At 40.5% G+C, this 16,760-nt stretch overlaps 1 protein-coding gene across 1 annotated transcript in view; it reads right to left on the reverse strand.

Annotated features, from left to right (window-relative positions):
- Window positions 1–347: 347 nt before the first annotated feature.
- Window positions 348–16,760, reverse strand: part of MTMR10 (myotubularin related protein 10) — a 33,483-nt gene continuing 17,070 nt past the window's right edge. The window contains exons 6-16 of the mRNA XM_079318128.1: window positions 12,992–13,082; window positions 10,516–10,684; window positions 10,079–10,166; window positions 9,857–9,945; window positions 8,780–8,910; window positions 8,586–8,655; window positions 8,330–8,400; window positions 7,533–7,702; window positions 6,088–6,258; window positions 5,099–5,281; window positions 348–4,635 (exon numbers count right to left, since the gene is read on the reverse strand). Coding sequence (XP_079174254.1) covers window positions 4,030–4,635; window positions 5,099–5,281; window positions 6,088–6,258; window positions 7,533–7,702; window positions 8,330–8,400; window positions 8,586–8,655; window positions 8,780–8,910; window positions 9,857–9,945; window positions 10,079–10,166; window positions 10,516–10,684; window positions 12,992–13,082 — 1,839 coding nt within the window. The 3' untranslated portion in view covers window positions 348–4,029. The remainder of the gene's footprint in view (window positions 4,636–5,098; window positions 5,282–6,087; window positions 6,259–7,532; window positions 7,703–8,329; window positions 8,401–8,585; window positions 8,656–8,779; window positions 8,911–9,856; window positions 9,946–10,078; window positions 10,167–10,515; window positions 10,685–12,991; window positions 13,083–16,760) is intronic.

A 16,760-nucleotide genomic window follows, 5' to 3' on the forward strand; every position in this document is an offset into this window, starting at 1 on the left:
CAATAGCCCCTTCTGTTGTATCTGGATTACCTGTATAAAGGGAAGTATTTGTGGTAGTAGACAGGAGTTGGTCAGTGCCAAAATAACCACACTCAGTATAGTCAGTTCTGCCCCAGTAAAATTGATGTGTTTGTTCATTCAGAAATATGTCAGTCAGTTGGAACTAAAAAGATAAATTCCCTTTTAAGACACCAAAATCCCGTGGGTTTCTCTTAATTTTAACACACAGCCAACATCTTTTCTCTGGAGTCTTCATTCTCATACTGAGTAAGTTCCCTGCTACCAGAAATCCTGATCACTTTGCAGACTGCAGACACTATAACAGAATATAGCAAGAAACAAGATAATTTGCACATAATTTTTATTAATCATCATTCTATAGCACAGAGTCCATGCTATTCTTGGAAAAAACCACACACACAGAATTTATTTTTTGTTAGGGGAAGGGAAAGAAAACCACCTGAAGTTTTATTGACTCTAATTTACTTCACATTCACAACTTAGCATCAGGCTTTAATAATCTTCCTGCCACTGCTACTTTACTCAGTAAATCATTATCAGGCACAAAGGTTTTAGTTTCAGTTGAAATGGTGAACTCTAAACCATCACAGCAAACAGCATTAGAAACCTATTGCCTAGAGCAATTTGAGGTACAGATTTCTGTCTCTTGGTTAGAGGCAAATTTAAGATTTTGTCCTTTACTTGAATACATGTTAGATTTTTTTTTGGTTTTAATATCTTCCCATCTGAGAATAAGCTGAAAGGTTTGCCCAGCTTGCTACATTTTCATCAACAGAAGGCAGTTAATTGATGAGAGTGGTATTGCAGGCCAGTGCTGATGAAGCACTGCAGGGCTGGGCAGACACAGCCACTCAGTGCATTTCTGGAGGCAGGAGCTGTGTGACACAGGCTGAGCTGCCACTGCACCTGCAGCCACAGAGCTCCCCCTGCCTGCTACAAAGTCATGACTCAGGAACAGCTGCAGTAATGCACATTCTCTACTAACACAAAAGGATGAGCTGCTTGGTAGCTTTTCTACTCTTCCAACATGAAAATAGCATTTAACAGTATCTTGTTTTAAATGGTGAACAGAAATGAAAATTTGAAAATATGTGTACATGTATATACACAGACATATATATATACAACTTGCATGTCAGTATTCTGTACACAGAAGTTAGATACATACTCACACCCCAAAATTGCTTTTAAAAGTTATTAAAGATATTCAGAACAGTCCCTATTGACTTGATAAGGCAACTATGCAGAGTGGAGAATATTTGAAAACCAAGACTTGGTACCTGTCTTTCAAAAGTGAATCAGAAAGTATTGAGCTGTTTAACTCTGAGGGAGAAGCATCCACAGCACAGCTTCACTCCCACAGACACAGCAGCTGCTCACATCCTCAGTAAGGCCCTGTGACACAAGGAAGCAGAAATTTATCTTCAAGCCTAGGGAAAGGAGGTGCCCTCTCTCAGCCTCTGCTTACCTAGCTCCCTTTTTGGAATGGTATAAAGTTTCTTTTTAAGTCTATTTGGCAAATAGATATTTTGACAGGTTTTGTTTATTATAAAGGCATATTATTTTTAACCCTCTCCCATGCTATATATATATAAAATACAAAGACCCTGTGCAGCATCTGTACACATCTTAGAACTGAAATGTAGAGATGTCTGAAATCTTATAAAAGACAATCCTGTTTAAATATAGTACCCATTTTTTTCCCCCAAAGGGTACTACCCTAAGCATTTTTTAATTTCACCAGCTGCTTTTGTGGAGTAATTTATTTACACATTTTTGGTACCTTTAAACCAAAAAAGTTATACTTTTAATGAAAGAAAAAAAAAAAAAAAAAAAAAAGAGAGACACTATAGTTTTAACTGTCATTTTAAAAGAAAAAAAAAATTGGTACCAAAAGACACTAAGCACACAGGTTGAGGTCTTTATGTCAAGTATCAGCCCAGGGAAAGCAGTAAGCTAATGGGAAAAGAGGAATGGCAAAAGCAAACTGATATAAACATGTGAATAATGAACAAGTGAGATGACTGCTGCAGCAAGCTTGGAAATAAACACAACTGGTTTGTGGACCATTTAACATGCTCAGCTCATCTTACAGCATCATTAGGCAATTGAGGTGAATACATGTTTTTTCCTCACAAACAGTTGCCCAGAAGCAGCTGGCATTGTGCCACAGCAGCCTGTGCCTGCTTCTTTGCATAGGAACAGGGTGGGAAGTTTGGTAAGTAAGAAAGGAAGCCCCCTCCCCTGGCATTGGTCACCTTTGCATTTGGCCCTGCCTTGCTTCCCTCTCCAGCCCCAGCAGTGCAGGCACAGCACTGCCTTGGAGGGCAGGGAACAGCCTGGAGCCAAACCCCACTTTGTGATTTAGGCTGTGCTGAAGATCAGTTTGGGTTTACAAACAAAGATCTCCAAATCCTATATCCCATCCCCTTTTTTTAAACTCTAATACACTGGGTATTCCCATCCTGCAGCTTTCTTTTTTCCTCACTGAGAACACTCTGAGTCCATCATGTGAGGCCTTTGGTGCCTTAACTGGTGAAGCAACACCTGGACAGAGGCTCAGAGTATAAACAGCATTGGTGTTTATACAGAAATAATTTAATACAAAATAGTGCCTTGCTGTTCAGACAAGGCAGCTGACAGGAGCCTTAACCTATGAGAATGACACGTCACTATTTCTGCAAGCTCCTGGAGTTTCCACACTCCTGCCTTCCTCCCTGTGAGTCCTTTTGTGGCACAGGATGCATCATTTTAAAAGGTTTTTGAACAATGAGGAGGCTGCTGCATTAAGCAGAGGGAGGCTGTTGGATGTAACTCCCTTGGCAGTGCTTGTTCATTGCACTGTCCCTATGGATGTGGAGTCTGCAAAAAGAAGGCACCACTCACTGCTCCTCTTGCAGCACCTGCCTACCAGTGACCACAGGAACTGCACCCCTGTGGAACTGGCAATGAGGAGCCAGACAGTGCTCCTTTCTGGAATCCAGCAGGGCTCAGGTATGAGTCCTGCTGAAAGCTGCTTCATCCTACAAAAAAATGAGAGGGTTGGCAGGGATCAGGATCTGTGCAGGGATGCAATGCTGAGTAGTTGAGGTGCTCTTATTAAAAGGTGACAATCTTGTGGGACTTACAAACAAGCTTAACCTTAAAGAGGGAACACCTGCTGTTTCTTCTGGATGCCTGCTGTTTCCAGAAATGGAGAGGGGGAAGCAGGGGATGGAACAAGAACTTACCACAACAATCTGTTTTAAGAAGTTGGAGGGGGTGTCAGCTGCATTAAAGTAATCCTGCTACTGTTTCCTCCCTATTAAAGGCACTTCTAAAGCTACTAAATTACCATATCTACAGTAAATGTTTTAAGGTTAACAGTGCATTGTCCTGATGTGGATTTCTACAGTCTGAAGTCAAGCTCATGACAAAGAGCACAAATCTGACTAATTGTTAATGAATGCATTTTGGGGAGAGAAAGAAAAGGGAGCAACCCCTTCCAATGATACACTGCATTAGCACAATGTAGGGTGATCAGTCATGGAACATAAGTATGTTTTTATCTATGTAAGTAACTATTAGTCCTGATGAGACACTCTGATAAAATAGTATATTCCCAGATTTCAGCTGTCACTTCATCTTCACTGCACTACTTTGGCTGTTTTATCAAAGGGTCACTTCAGTCACAACCTGGAAGAACGAAGGTATTTCAAGCAGAAACCTCACTAGCAACCACACCAAGCTTTTCAATTTGCTACTGAAACTCTATAACTTGTAATGAGCCAAACCCCCCAAAACAGGAGGAATTGGGGAACAGAAGCCCCAGCAGATGAGAACTACTGAAGAGAAAATTGTGCGATTTGAAGCATGACTTGCCTTGCTTTTAAATATTTGTGCAAATCTTATGTAATGTTTGTATATAAAGATTATTACAGCTTTCAATGCCGCATTTAGCAGTGTTAAGTTAGAAAAGACAAAATTATATGCTCTATTCTCCCCAAACTTTTAAACCTCCACATCACCTCAGTCCTCATTTGCAAGTGTCTCGGTGGATAGCCAAATTTTGGCACCACTTAAAAATTTGCTTAAAGGTGTTCCCAAAATGCTCCGTCTGCATAGATTCCCTACAGGAGAAAATGGGAATGAGGAGGAGAGAAAGTCTGGGGCGCCTGAGGTGTCATTTAAACCGTTTGCTCTGAAGTACATCCTGCTTTGATCCAGTTCTGAGCAGTGGCCTTGCAGGGACAGGGAGGAGTTGCTCCTGTAGTGCCGCAGGCTGCGGCTCAGCGTGTCCACCTGGTCTGCCAGCAGAGACACTCTGTGGAAGGCGGTGATGGAGCCGCCGCCGCTGATCTGCGCCTCGGGAACCCAGCGGAAGTAGCAGAGTTTCCACAGTTTGATTCGTGTTCCAGAGAGATGGGGCAGAATGATGCCGTGCAAATCAACGGGCTTTGCAAACCAGTCTCTGAAGTACTGCTCCATGCTGTGGGTCTGCCCCTCTGCTGCCTGGGAAAAGTCTGGCTTCAGTTTTAGTACCAGAGAGTTTCTTCTTGGAAGGAACTCCTGCTCACCGATGATTCCGTTTTTTAGTGCCGGGGGGACGCCTCGCAATGTGGAGCTGTAGTTTTTCTGCAGAAAAGAAATATTTGTAGTTTTCCAGTCATTGGAATAGCAAATTTCCCTGAACTGCCAGGGTGCATCATCCAGAGAAATGCTGTGACCTTTAAACAGTTCTGAGCTTGTGAGTCACTACTGCAGGGCTCATAGGGCAAACTGTGGCTTTTAAAAAGAAATGCATATGCTTTTTATAGCAACAAATGATTGACTTAAAATCAGTATTTACTGAAAATACTGACATCCCTGGGGGAAAAAGTGGCCTGTCATCACTTTTCCAAAGGTGAAATAATGCAAATGTTGGCAGTGACTCAACCACACCAGAAAATGCCCCAAAACACAAAGCTCAACAATTTACATGTTTACTTCCACAGAAAAGAATTTCTTTAGGCTAAGAAGCCAAGACAGTGAAGGCTCCTGCTGCTAATCCAAGGTCACCTGCAGCCTGCCCTGAGGCTCAGGCTCAGCCCTGAGTTACCTTGGAGCGCTTGAAGGCCCAGAGGGCCCCGTTGTGCACGCTGGGCGCGCTCTTGCCCACGTACAGCGGGTTGTGGAACAGCAGCCGGTCCCGGCTGGAGAACTGCAGAGACCAGTCCCAGACACACGGAAACCTCAGGCCTTTCTCATCACCCAGCTGAATGTTTTTGCTTATAGCAAATTCCTGCAAGAAGTGAACATTCAGGCAGATTAAAGTCAAAGAAAACGGGCTTCTTCATGAATCTTAAAAGCAGCATGTAAGTGTTGGGCGAAGAGGAGCAGGGCAGCACAACAGAGCACAAAGACAGCTGAAGGTAACAGCTGCTCTGCATTTGTGCAGTTACTTTTCAATTATGCTAAATTGTTTGTTGGCTTACTCTTAACCCCCGAACTGGCATTTTGAGAATTCACAATAGTCCCTCAATGCTCAGTTACTTTTTTGTAAGGTTGCTATCTACAATTTTAAGTGGAGACTATTTAATGAAATAAGCAAGTTTCACTTTTATCAGTCATCACATGTTTTCTACACACAGTTCTGATAATCTCCAGTTTTCAAAAACAAATTTAAGTGTTTAGTTTTCTAAATGCTCCCACTGTGCATTACTACTGGAACTTTATGCAGCACCTCCAACTTTTTCAATTATTTAAACAATTACGTCAAAAGATTTCAAAGTTTGCCTGAAGTGTGAAATTCTATTTATTGCCTGTCATTCTACTTTCTGAGTTCCAGATACAGATTTGCTTCCTAGAGGAATACAAATAACAATGTAAAGTAGCAACATTTACCTATGAAAAAAAACACAAAGAAATTCAATATACTTTCTTCTTGAATAGTTAGTCACTGCTTCTGCACAAATCACCTGAATGTCATTAGGATTGTATTCACCTGGGGACCTAGTGTTTTGCCCCAAACATTTGAAGGACACATAGGAAGCATTAGCTGGGTTGCAGCCTCCTGCAGGACAAGCAGGTGCAGCCCCTGCTACTCACAGTGCTTTCCTTGACTCGCTGGTGAGGGCAGTTGAAGAGGAAGGTGCCGAACAGGGAGATGCGGGCGCTGTCATGCAGGATGGTCAGGTACACTTCAGAGAACTCAAAGGCTGCTGGGTATTGCTCCAGCAGCTGCCAAACACAGTCCAGGAACATCAAGAACAAAGGAGACTGGGGAAAAAACAGGGAATTATCAGATTTTACAGAAGCTTTTCCTAAATCATACCAATTTCTTCACAGTTAGGGTGTTTGGCTGTACCATTGGTACGTTACTCAACCATAGGGTAAACTATTTGGAGTCTTGCATTTTTCATTATTCTGTGCAGCTGTTATACTCTGATTCCTGTTCAGCCACTTCTTTCTCAGCACTACCTTTGCACAGCTTTCCCTTCTGTGTAAAAACACAGTCAGTTCTGTCCTGGGATCTCCTCATACTCATGCAGCTGCAAAAATCCTTTCTGCCTTCTATATGTCCCTCATAATTTCCAAATTAGTGCTTGTATGAGCCTTTCTTGCCCCTTGGGCTTGTTTTTACAATGTATTTACTTCCTTGATTGAAATGACTGGAGAGTTTATGATTCAGCTATGTTAATTTCTCACCACATTTTCAAGCTCTTTTCCATAGCAGCCCATGAATGGCAAAAGTATAAACCATCATATATGTAAAGCTTTAGAAATATTTTCCCCTTCCCATTTTCACTCTTCATTGTACCCTTTCCTAGGGCCAAAATAGCTGTTTCATTATTTCCTTCTTGACATCTCATTTCTTTATCCCTCCTTGCATTTTCTCTGCTTGGTGCTCAGTGCCCTCAGTTTATCTGAGGGTTCCACACTCTAGGGATGTTCCTGTTCTGTGACTCTGGGCACTGTCCCTGAAAAAGGTTCCTAACCTGGGTCCTCTGTGCTGCAGTTAGCAGCCCCTCTTTTGCCATGAAGAGGCCAAACAAGATCAGCTGGCAGCACTGGAAGCTGAGTCCTGTGCTCCTCTCCCCCCACCTCCTGTCAACTCATGCAGCTAAAGGGCTTCTCCAGCAGCTCCCTGCTCTGAAAGCACTGCAGAGTGACAGCACCACAGGCATGGAAACCAGGATTGGTAAAACACACAACAAAACTACCCCCTCCAACCCCACTCCTCACCTCCTTTGGTTTCAATTTGAAACATGAGCTGTGCTAGTGTTTGTAGCAGTGAGATGCTTTCATGTGTAACCCTGAAGCAGCATAAAAACCCATTGGATTGCATCTGGCATTTCACTGATTCTCAGACAGCTGCAGAGTGCAAAGAAAAGATATCTCTACCCTGGAAGAAGACTTATTTCCTCTGACACTATTGTAATGAGATTTAAAGTATTAAAACATATTTTTACTTTTAGATTTCTGTACGAATAAATGTTCAGGATGATATCAAGCACATACTGTGATCACATGCAAATATAATTAATTTTTACCTCTTTATCAGATCTCTTTAAGTGGTTACACCTATCTAAAAATTGATATCCTGCCATGACCCATTCCTTCTGTATTAAGCTCTGAAATCCAACAATTGTTCGAAAATAGGGATCCAGCATGACTTGAATGAGAGAAGCAGCAAGACAACTCAGGTCCCGTCCCTCTTCCTCTGCAAGTAACAAACAGAATGTACAGAATATACAAGGTAAATGCACATGTACAGAATTAGATTTCAAAGGGCAAAAAGGGGCAACTAGGTCCCATGTTTTTCTCTAGAATTTCCTTTAAAATATATTTTTAGCTGTTTTAATTGTTCTCATAATTAAAAAAAAAAAACAAACTAGAAGAAAATCATACTTGTTTTTTCTTAAACTGAGACTCATATTATAGAAAGGGTTCCTGCAGTATCCAGCACAGCATTGCATTCATCAAGAACAAAATACCCACCCAACTGCATAGTACTTAAACCAAGATGTGCTGAAGAGGAGGGTGTTCATGCTGCTAGGTATTCCCAACATTTTTCCACCCTGAAGGTTCACCCTATGGTTTTGATTCTATCATCATTATCAGAACAAAACCCACAAAGACTCAAAGCAAAATATTCCTTTGATGCTAAGGACTATACTAGAGTTCTGATATGTAACAAAATTATTTTCCCTTCTAGTTCCCCAAATTCCTGAGATATTCAGAAGCCACGGGGTTTATGTATAAAGATTATAGTTGATTTTATCTAAATCTGTTTATCTACATTATCACAGTAATGCAAATAATGACAGCATGCTCTGTGTTGTATTACCTTGTAGAACTACAGAAACGTGCTTGCACTCCATCATGTAGACAAGCTCAGCAGAATGCTTAAGAAAGGCTCTAGACAGGAAAACAAAGTGAGTTAACAGTTAACAGAAATTCACACTCTACAAGAAAAAAATATTTGGGTTATCTGTATTTACCTAACTTATATATTAAAGAATCCTTCAACTGATGCACTGCTCATTTACAGTGCTGGAAGTTTTGCATATTCCACTGAACATCATTTTATTAATGGTACCAACCTAATGTACTCTAACCAGCGAGTGTTCTCCAGTGAGGACAGCCACTTCTCTTCAGTTTCATCAAAAGTCTCTGCAACAGAGGCAGCAATTACATGGCAGAACAACTTCCACTAACAGTCCCTGTCAGCCAGGTTGATTGGAATTCACTGCATGCCAGGAAAGCACCCTCATAAAAGAAGGAAAGCCCAGCGTACCATTGACACAGAGCTGTTTGAGTTTGATGTGTGCAGCCTGGATTTCCTGGATGTTGGGGAGACACTTGTCCAGGTCAGATTTGTAGACGTCACTTCTCAGGGGATGGCTTCGAGTGATGGCATTGCAAATCCTGCAGGAGCAGAATCAGCAGGTTTATAGTTGGAGAGGAAAGAAACAGCCTTTCATGGAGCATGCCACTGCAAACAAACCCACATAAACATGCACCTCATTCTAAAAAAAAAATAAATTTACTTGTTCATATTCAGGAGATACATTGCTCCTGCCATAAAGCTACTGACTCAAACATTTTTGGTGTCTGCTAATTACAAAACAACAAACCAGAAATGCTGGATCATTAAAACATTGCATTTGAGATATGAAATCTGTGGCTGATTGTTAAATAACTATTCAGTTATTCAGTTTTTAGTAAGACTTTTCTGTGCTAAGTGAAGAGAACATATATAAAGTTTATGAAGTCAGGAAATCTGACAGGGTTTCAATTAAAACTCAGAGCTCCAGCCTAACACACAATGCAGGTGTTTGCACTACTACAAAAAGTCTCACTACAAATTAAACCAAAGAACAAAAACCATTAAGCTTGCAAACATCCTACACAAGGCACTAAATGCCTTCAGTCTTTCATTAAGGACTGTGCATGAAAAATATTTCACAGAAATACCATGTGACATTAAATCTATTGAATTGTATTTCCCAATGCCACAAATGAAGGGGATTTTTACTGTCTTGCTTAAGGAGGTAAGAAAACCTCCACCAAGCTAAGCTGTATTACTGTAAATCTCATCCTTTAATCAAGAAATTCTATCATCTGAATGATTAGCCCCTAAAAAGTAAACATACCTTAAAACCTGAAAAGTTATTCACTATTTGAAACTGGAACGGCCTTGAACAAAAATTGTGCCAGAACAAGATCCAGAGAACAGTCTCCCCAAAGCTCCCACACTACAACACTGCAGTGTCACACAGGGTCACCTCCATTGCCACCCACAGCTGTGTCACACAGTCAGCACTGGTGTTATCCCAACCCTCTGAGTGAAGAGACACAAGGAATCATTTACCTCTGATCGATTCTTCGCTGCTGCAATACATCTTTTATATTGGCCATTCTCACAAGGGCACTCCCATTAGGGTGATTCCAGGACCACAACTGACATGGGGAAAAAACACAAGGAACAACAAAATCATGCAGGTTAGAGCTATTCTGTACCATTTTTTTGACATACACAGCCCCAAGCTGAATACTGTGCAATAGCCAGCAGCAGAAAAAAGAGGACACTTACAGGCATTCGCCTCCCAATGAAGGAGTAGGAGTAGAGCTTCAGGTCTTGATCTGCTAAGGAAGATGGAACCACAAAATATTCTGGGAGGCTTGTGGAAAAAACATGATAAAAAGTGGTTACTTTTCTCTGGTTTTTGTACCATCTTCCCTCTTGCTGCAGTGGGGTGTCACCAGCTCAGTGAGGCTGTCCCAGAGCAGCCCCTGAGGGCTCAGCCACAGCACCAACACAGCCCTGAGGATGCTGGTGAGATACTGCATGTCCCACATGGAAGTACAGAAGCACCAAAGCAACAGATGCCAAACCATGACATCTCCTTTAGGGACAAGACTTGCAGCATCTTTCATCTCTCCAGAGAGCAGCACAATTAAGAGGTGCAGTGCACAGCTGAGTGCAACACAGCCCAATTCCCTCCTCCTGGTGTTCCAAGAGACACTTACCAAGTGGAGATCATATAACCTTCATTGACTGAGCACACTCTCCACTCGGATGCACCTGTCCTTTTGATTTCTCTATCCCAATCTGAGTAAGTTTCAAACAAAGGAGTCTGCTGACCACTGGCACTGCCGATGCCACCACCTCCTGGGTCTATGCCATTCACCTTCTTTGCTAGGAAAAGGAAAGTCATCAATGCCCATTAAAAAAAGAAATACAAATCCAACTCTTCACCATCCTAATTACAAAAATAAGCCATTAGCATCAGGACTAGTATTATCCATATCACCTACTGTTGTATTACAAGAAAGAGGTGATTTAATGGCAGCTTGATGATACATGAAGATGTCAATGTATTCTTTCCCTGCAATTTCATTAGAAAAGCTACATTAAATTGGCCTGCTGTGCTGCTTGACTGAAGCCAAGGCATACTAATATTCAGGAACAAATGTTATCTCCAGTCACAGGCTTTCTTCATTCAACATGCCAAAGTTTGCAATGTTTTAAAAACATGAACCCCTTATAGGTTACCCATTAATAGCTACCATGTCAAGAAAGCAAAAAAACCCCAAAACTTACATAATTTCAGAAATTTTAAATGACTGCTGTATTAACAGCAAATAAAAGAAATAGAAGGCCATGTTAAAATATTGTGGTTTCTATGTAGATTTATATTCACACAAAATAATGTGTTTAGGGACCAGGAGCTTAGAGAGGCTGTTACTATACAGAAGGAACTTTGCTGGTCATTCTTTAGATACCAAGGGGACAGTCAGCTGTGTCAAAAAGAAATTACATTTTATTTCTTGACACCTGAAGTACATTTTTGGATGGAAATAGAGTAAACTGAAATTCAGCCCCCCCATGAAAGCTCTGAGCCTTAGCAAGAGCCTGCCCAGAGGAAGCAGACAGCATCACAGCTCTGCTGATATCCCATAACCTCTGTGGTTTCTGCTTTCTGTGTCTATCAACTTCATTCTTGTACTGGCACTCTAATTATTTAGGATTTTCAGAAGAAAATAGGACTATAATCAGACCAAAATAGTTCTTCAAAGATGGTAAAAAGAGAAATACAGTAATTACAAAAGGTGTCAATTTTCCTGTTTAATGGCAGGATATATAACTATCAAATATAGCCTGGGAAAAAAACAAGGTATACATAAACCAGAGCAATGCAGGCTTTTTCTGTTCCCCAAGAAGCACAAAGACAGCATTTCACCTTTTACTTTACTGGGAGTAGCAGGGAGAGAGAATCATTAAGCAGCACTGGAACTGCAAGAGCAAAGCCAGAGGTCTATGGGACAAACACCAGGGTTCACAACAACAAGAACACCCCAACCCCACCCAAATGAATTTCAAATTCTCTTAGGAACTGCAGTGTTGCAGAACAACTCTCCTTTGCCATTCTGGTCTGCTGCTCCAGAGGAATATTTTTACCCACCTTATGTAATTCTTCCACTAGGTATTTTTCCATATAGCAAGGGGTGTTTTAAGGGTAAAGGCAACTTTGTGACAGCCTAACATTTTATTGCATTTTTATCTGCAAATTGCCTTCCTTCCTAGTACTTTATAACATGAAAACACATGGACCTTAATAATTGCCCAAGCTTTATGAGGCAAGAAATCTCAGATGTAACATAATCACATGCACACTTCTTCTTGTGCATGCAGAGGATGAAAACCATGCACAGTTTTGCAGATTTGAAGGCCTGATCTCAAAATTGCACAAGGTTCATGTTTTGTAACAGGCAGATCAGTGGTTTCTAGTGCCAGCTGCCAAGCTGAGCTCTCAGTAGCACAGCTCTGCAGAGCAGCAGGCTCTGTGGGGAGGCCTGGCACCCTACAACTGCTGGTTGTCAGCTGTGTCTTGGCTGGGGAACACTCAGCAGTGACCACACGGCGTTATGCCAGAAATCAAGTTCCAAAGGCATCTTTGCAGGCTTACCTAACTGACAGGGTTCAGTTGGAGATTGGCCTTGAGCAGAGAGGGTGTGCTCCAACTCAGCAGGGGTGGTGGAGGTTTTGAGTGGGAAGAACTGCCTAGTAAGCCTCTAGGAAAGAAGGTATGGAGTCCCAAGTTGCACAAATCCTCCTGCAATACCACCAGAAGAGAAACTTATTCCCAAAAGAAGGGCAGGTGAGCAAGCCTGCCTGATGGGACATTCACTGGGTACCCAGAGTACCAACAGAGACACACAACAGGAGGATGGAAGCCTGAATTGAGGAACAGAAGTATTCATGCTGGCACAATTTGGCTTTGTTTTAGACAGGAAAGACATTTGTTTGGATTTTGGTCATTAATGTTTATCCCAATGAATGACTTATAACCATAAGTAAGAGGCTGGGTGCAGAACAAGCAGATTTTGTTACCCTTGGAGAAGGCCTCAAATGCTTTTTGCCACTGCTTCTGGACAGAAGTCTTACTAAAAGTACATATTACAAAACAGGAAAAAAGCACAATCCAAGTACCTTCATCCTTACCTGGATTATGGTATATTTCCCCAACATACTCAAATGCAAAGAGAAGCTGAAGATCTGTTGGCTGAGAATAATGAGCTATTGCAAGGCACACCTAGGAAAGAGACATTTATTCCTGTTATTTATATATCATGTAGACAAAATAGTATTTCTCTTAATTGTAACAGTGTCAAATACGCAGAGTTGTTAAAAAGCTAAAAATAAATATTTTTATATTTTCTTTAATGAAAATACTCATCAATCCAGCAGAAGAACCTAAGAGCATGCAGGGTTAGTTTAAAAAGTCAAACCTAGCACTGTGAAAAGAGAGGAAAAACAAAAAGAACATAATGGAATTTTTCCTGGACAATTTTGAACAATTAACAGTTCAGGCATGTCCTGAACTAAAATCTGGTATCTGGTATTTAACAGCATTTGACAGGTATTTTGGCTACAAAGTTGTCAGTTGGGCCAGAAGGTTTTTCATGTGTGACCTCCTTTTAAAAAAACCTTATTGGTTCTTTCCCTAAGATTATTAAAATTAAGAATGCAGCACAGGATTAGATCCTAGACATAAAATTTAATCAAGCATTTCTAGCCTCTGTCTCTTTGAATGTAGATATTCATTGATAAATACAAAATATTTGACAAAAACCCTAATGTCTAGAAGAATCAAATTCAGGAGGAAAAAAAAAAAAAACCACATAGAGATTGATGCTGTTATTCTTCAAATTCCAGGACATGAATGGAGGCTTCAACTTTGTCCTGTTCCCTTAGTACTTGCTTCTGCATTTTACTAAATTGTACCTTTTAACCAGAGACAAAGACATAGTGTAAGCCCCTCTTCTTACCATCCAAATTTTTTTCTTTTTATTTTCATTCTTCCTTTCAACTTTTCCTGACTTTTCATATTTAGAAGCACATTTACAAAATTTATTTAGAATTTAGCAGTTTTGAATATTATTTTTGAAAAAAGTCCTGTGCATCCAAGAAATTATTTTCTGTTAGTGAAGGAAAGTGTCCTTATTGTGATAGACACAAAATGAAGATTTGCAGCACAGGACTGAAGGAATACCAGTGCTGGCAGTGCTGGGCAATGGGAACAAAGCTCAAGAGCTCAGTTATGCTGAGACCTGCATGGAGAAAATTGCTGTATTTTTATTGTTTGTATGCAATATACATGTTATGGAACCTTTATGTATTTTTATATACTTTGGCTTTTGATGGGGACAGTTCTTATTATTTATAAAGCCAGTAATGACAGTAGACTAACTTGAGCTGAAAATGTTATTTCACAAACACTTGACAAAAAGATTCCAGTGGAGTCTTAGAACAATGGTTTCTTTAAATTTCTCCCCACACTTTCAGTTCTACAATGAAACTGCAAAGGAAAATAGAGGACAGAACATTCTGGGGTGACAAACCCCCCAAAAAGACTCCAACAGTACAAGTGTCTCAGGAGAACAGTATAGCAGGACTTTCCTAATGAACATTTAGAAGCTAATTTCTAGGATTTGATAACATTTTTAATGACACAACTGGAAGCCATGAACATTTTACTAAATCTTATGACCCAGTGTATCAACCAAAGCAGAGGAAGCCAGCTATTCAACAATATTCAACCACTTCTAACAGATTACTTTGGCTATCAATCATGATGAAACAAAATGAAAATATGTGCATATGCACATTTTGACTTCCATTTTTCTATGTAGCTTTTCACTACAGTAACTGATTCTAGCAGAGGTACTTCCTCATCTTCACTTATGGAGTGAAAGTTGAAAGCCTTTTATCATGCTAATCTACTCTCAAGACTTCAGGACAAACTGCAGGAAAAAAATTCCATTGTGCTGCCAAACAACACAACAGAAATACAGTAAAACCTATTTTTAAATAGGCAGTAGCTGAAATCTGTCATTTGCTTGCCATATTTGAAAAAGGGAGTATGTGTGCACTGTGTGAAGAGGGATAAAATGGTGTGGGGGGAGATAGTAACCATCCAGATCTACTTCCTCATAAAAAATATGAGACCATAGTTGTGCTTTTAAATAAAGCAGGAGCTGGAAAATGCTCTGGGTGTTCCATGGAACAGATTTAACTCACACCATGTACTGCATGGGTGAAACAGTTTACCCACAGGTTCAGGACCTCTATTTATCTTATTTTAAAAAGTAATAGATTTATCCTTCTATTATCTCTATTTCTACATTTTAGAAAAATTCCACTCATAGATACACTAAGCAAGTACTAAAGACATACTAATTTTCTGTTTGTTCCTCACTAAATCTCTATAATAGCTTTATTGTCTCAGAGATTCAGAAGACAAGCACATTCCACAGATCTCAGCAGATTATGGCCATAAGTAGAACACTCTAAATTGGAAGCCAAACATGTTTTACAGGAAGCGTTCTCATATCAAACTCAAAAATATTTGGTATTCTTGCCAATTGACAATTGTGTAAAGCTGAAGATATTTAGGCTCAGACAAATAACAAGAGAATAGGCAGCTTGTTGGAAAGTTCATTTACTAAAAGCAGTAAACACAATGGCTGTAGTTATTTCATAGTACAAAAGCCATTTCCCTGTGTCAGTGTCCCCTGTTCAACCCCTATCTGAGAAATAGAAATGGTGCTCTCAGGGCACACTCTCTTCTTCAACAGGAATTTTACCAAGGGCAAGAGCTTCCAAGTAATGCTCTTGCAGGAGAGCTGTGAACAGCAGCATTTCAGATGTGCTCAATTAGCACAGCCCTGCATTTTCCCTCCTTCCTTAAGCCAGGCTACTTGGCTTATCAACTCTCTGGAAAAATACTGTTTTCCATTGCTACTGCAATTCCTTTCCCAGGCAGAGACACCTGGTAGAAAGTCACACAAGCAGGACTACATCAAGTCCCACAAACAGGTTTTATTCATATTCCTAGGCTGGAAAACCTATTGGGAAAATAAGCATTCAGCATTAAGAGAATTACTAAAATTCATCAGTATTTTTTAAAATACCTTTTACCTTCTCCCAGTGATGTTGTGGCTGTGCCATCCCTGAAGTGTTCAAGATGAGGACAGGGCTTTGAAAAACCTGGTGTAGTGGAAGGTGTCCCTGCCTATGAACTTTAATGGCCCTTCCAACCCAAACCATTCTGATTCTGTAAGTTTGCTTCTAAAAAAAGTTTTCTTCATCCCCTCCAAAGACAGTATCTTATGCACTCCCAGTGCCTTGAAACAGTACCAATTTTGTGATGTGTATAAACAATTAGAACAAGGTAATACAGTTGGGGAGGCAGGAGGAACACAGTAGAAAGGGTCAGGACTGTTTGTCCAAAACTCTTAAGAGTTTCATATTATTGTTCATAACAATTAGGGAAAAAAAGTGTTCCCCTTCATCCCAAGTGTTATGACGTAGGAAAGGCTACTTTTGATTGCACAGGAAACAAGATTTGAGATTAAAAAAAATTCCTCCTGTCTTGATGGAGCATGTGATTCTGAAATATGTCTCATTCAAAAAAGCTTCCTGAAGGGAAAGAAGTGAGGGAGTTACAGAAGAGAAAGGGATGAGAAAATGGAGATACACTCATGGAGGCACAGGGTGTGTGCCATGCTGGGGCACTGCCAGATCCATGTGCACACTAAGGCAACAAGCTGGCCAGCATCTAACAGTCAGAAGATCTACAGCCTCACCTTTTCATACATTTTATTTTCTCAGTCTAATGTCAAATACTGCAGTACCTAAACAAAATAGCAGGAGTCTTCAGTTTGACTTTCTACTGTCATTTTTGGAACAAAATCATTCCTTTCCTCTA

Source organism: Erithacus rubecula, assembly GCF_903797595.1.
Source record: "Erithacus rubecula genome assembly, chromosome: 14".
Lineage (NCBI taxonomy): Eukaryota > Metazoa > Chordata > Aves > Passeriformes > Muscicapidae > Erithacus > Erithacus rubecula.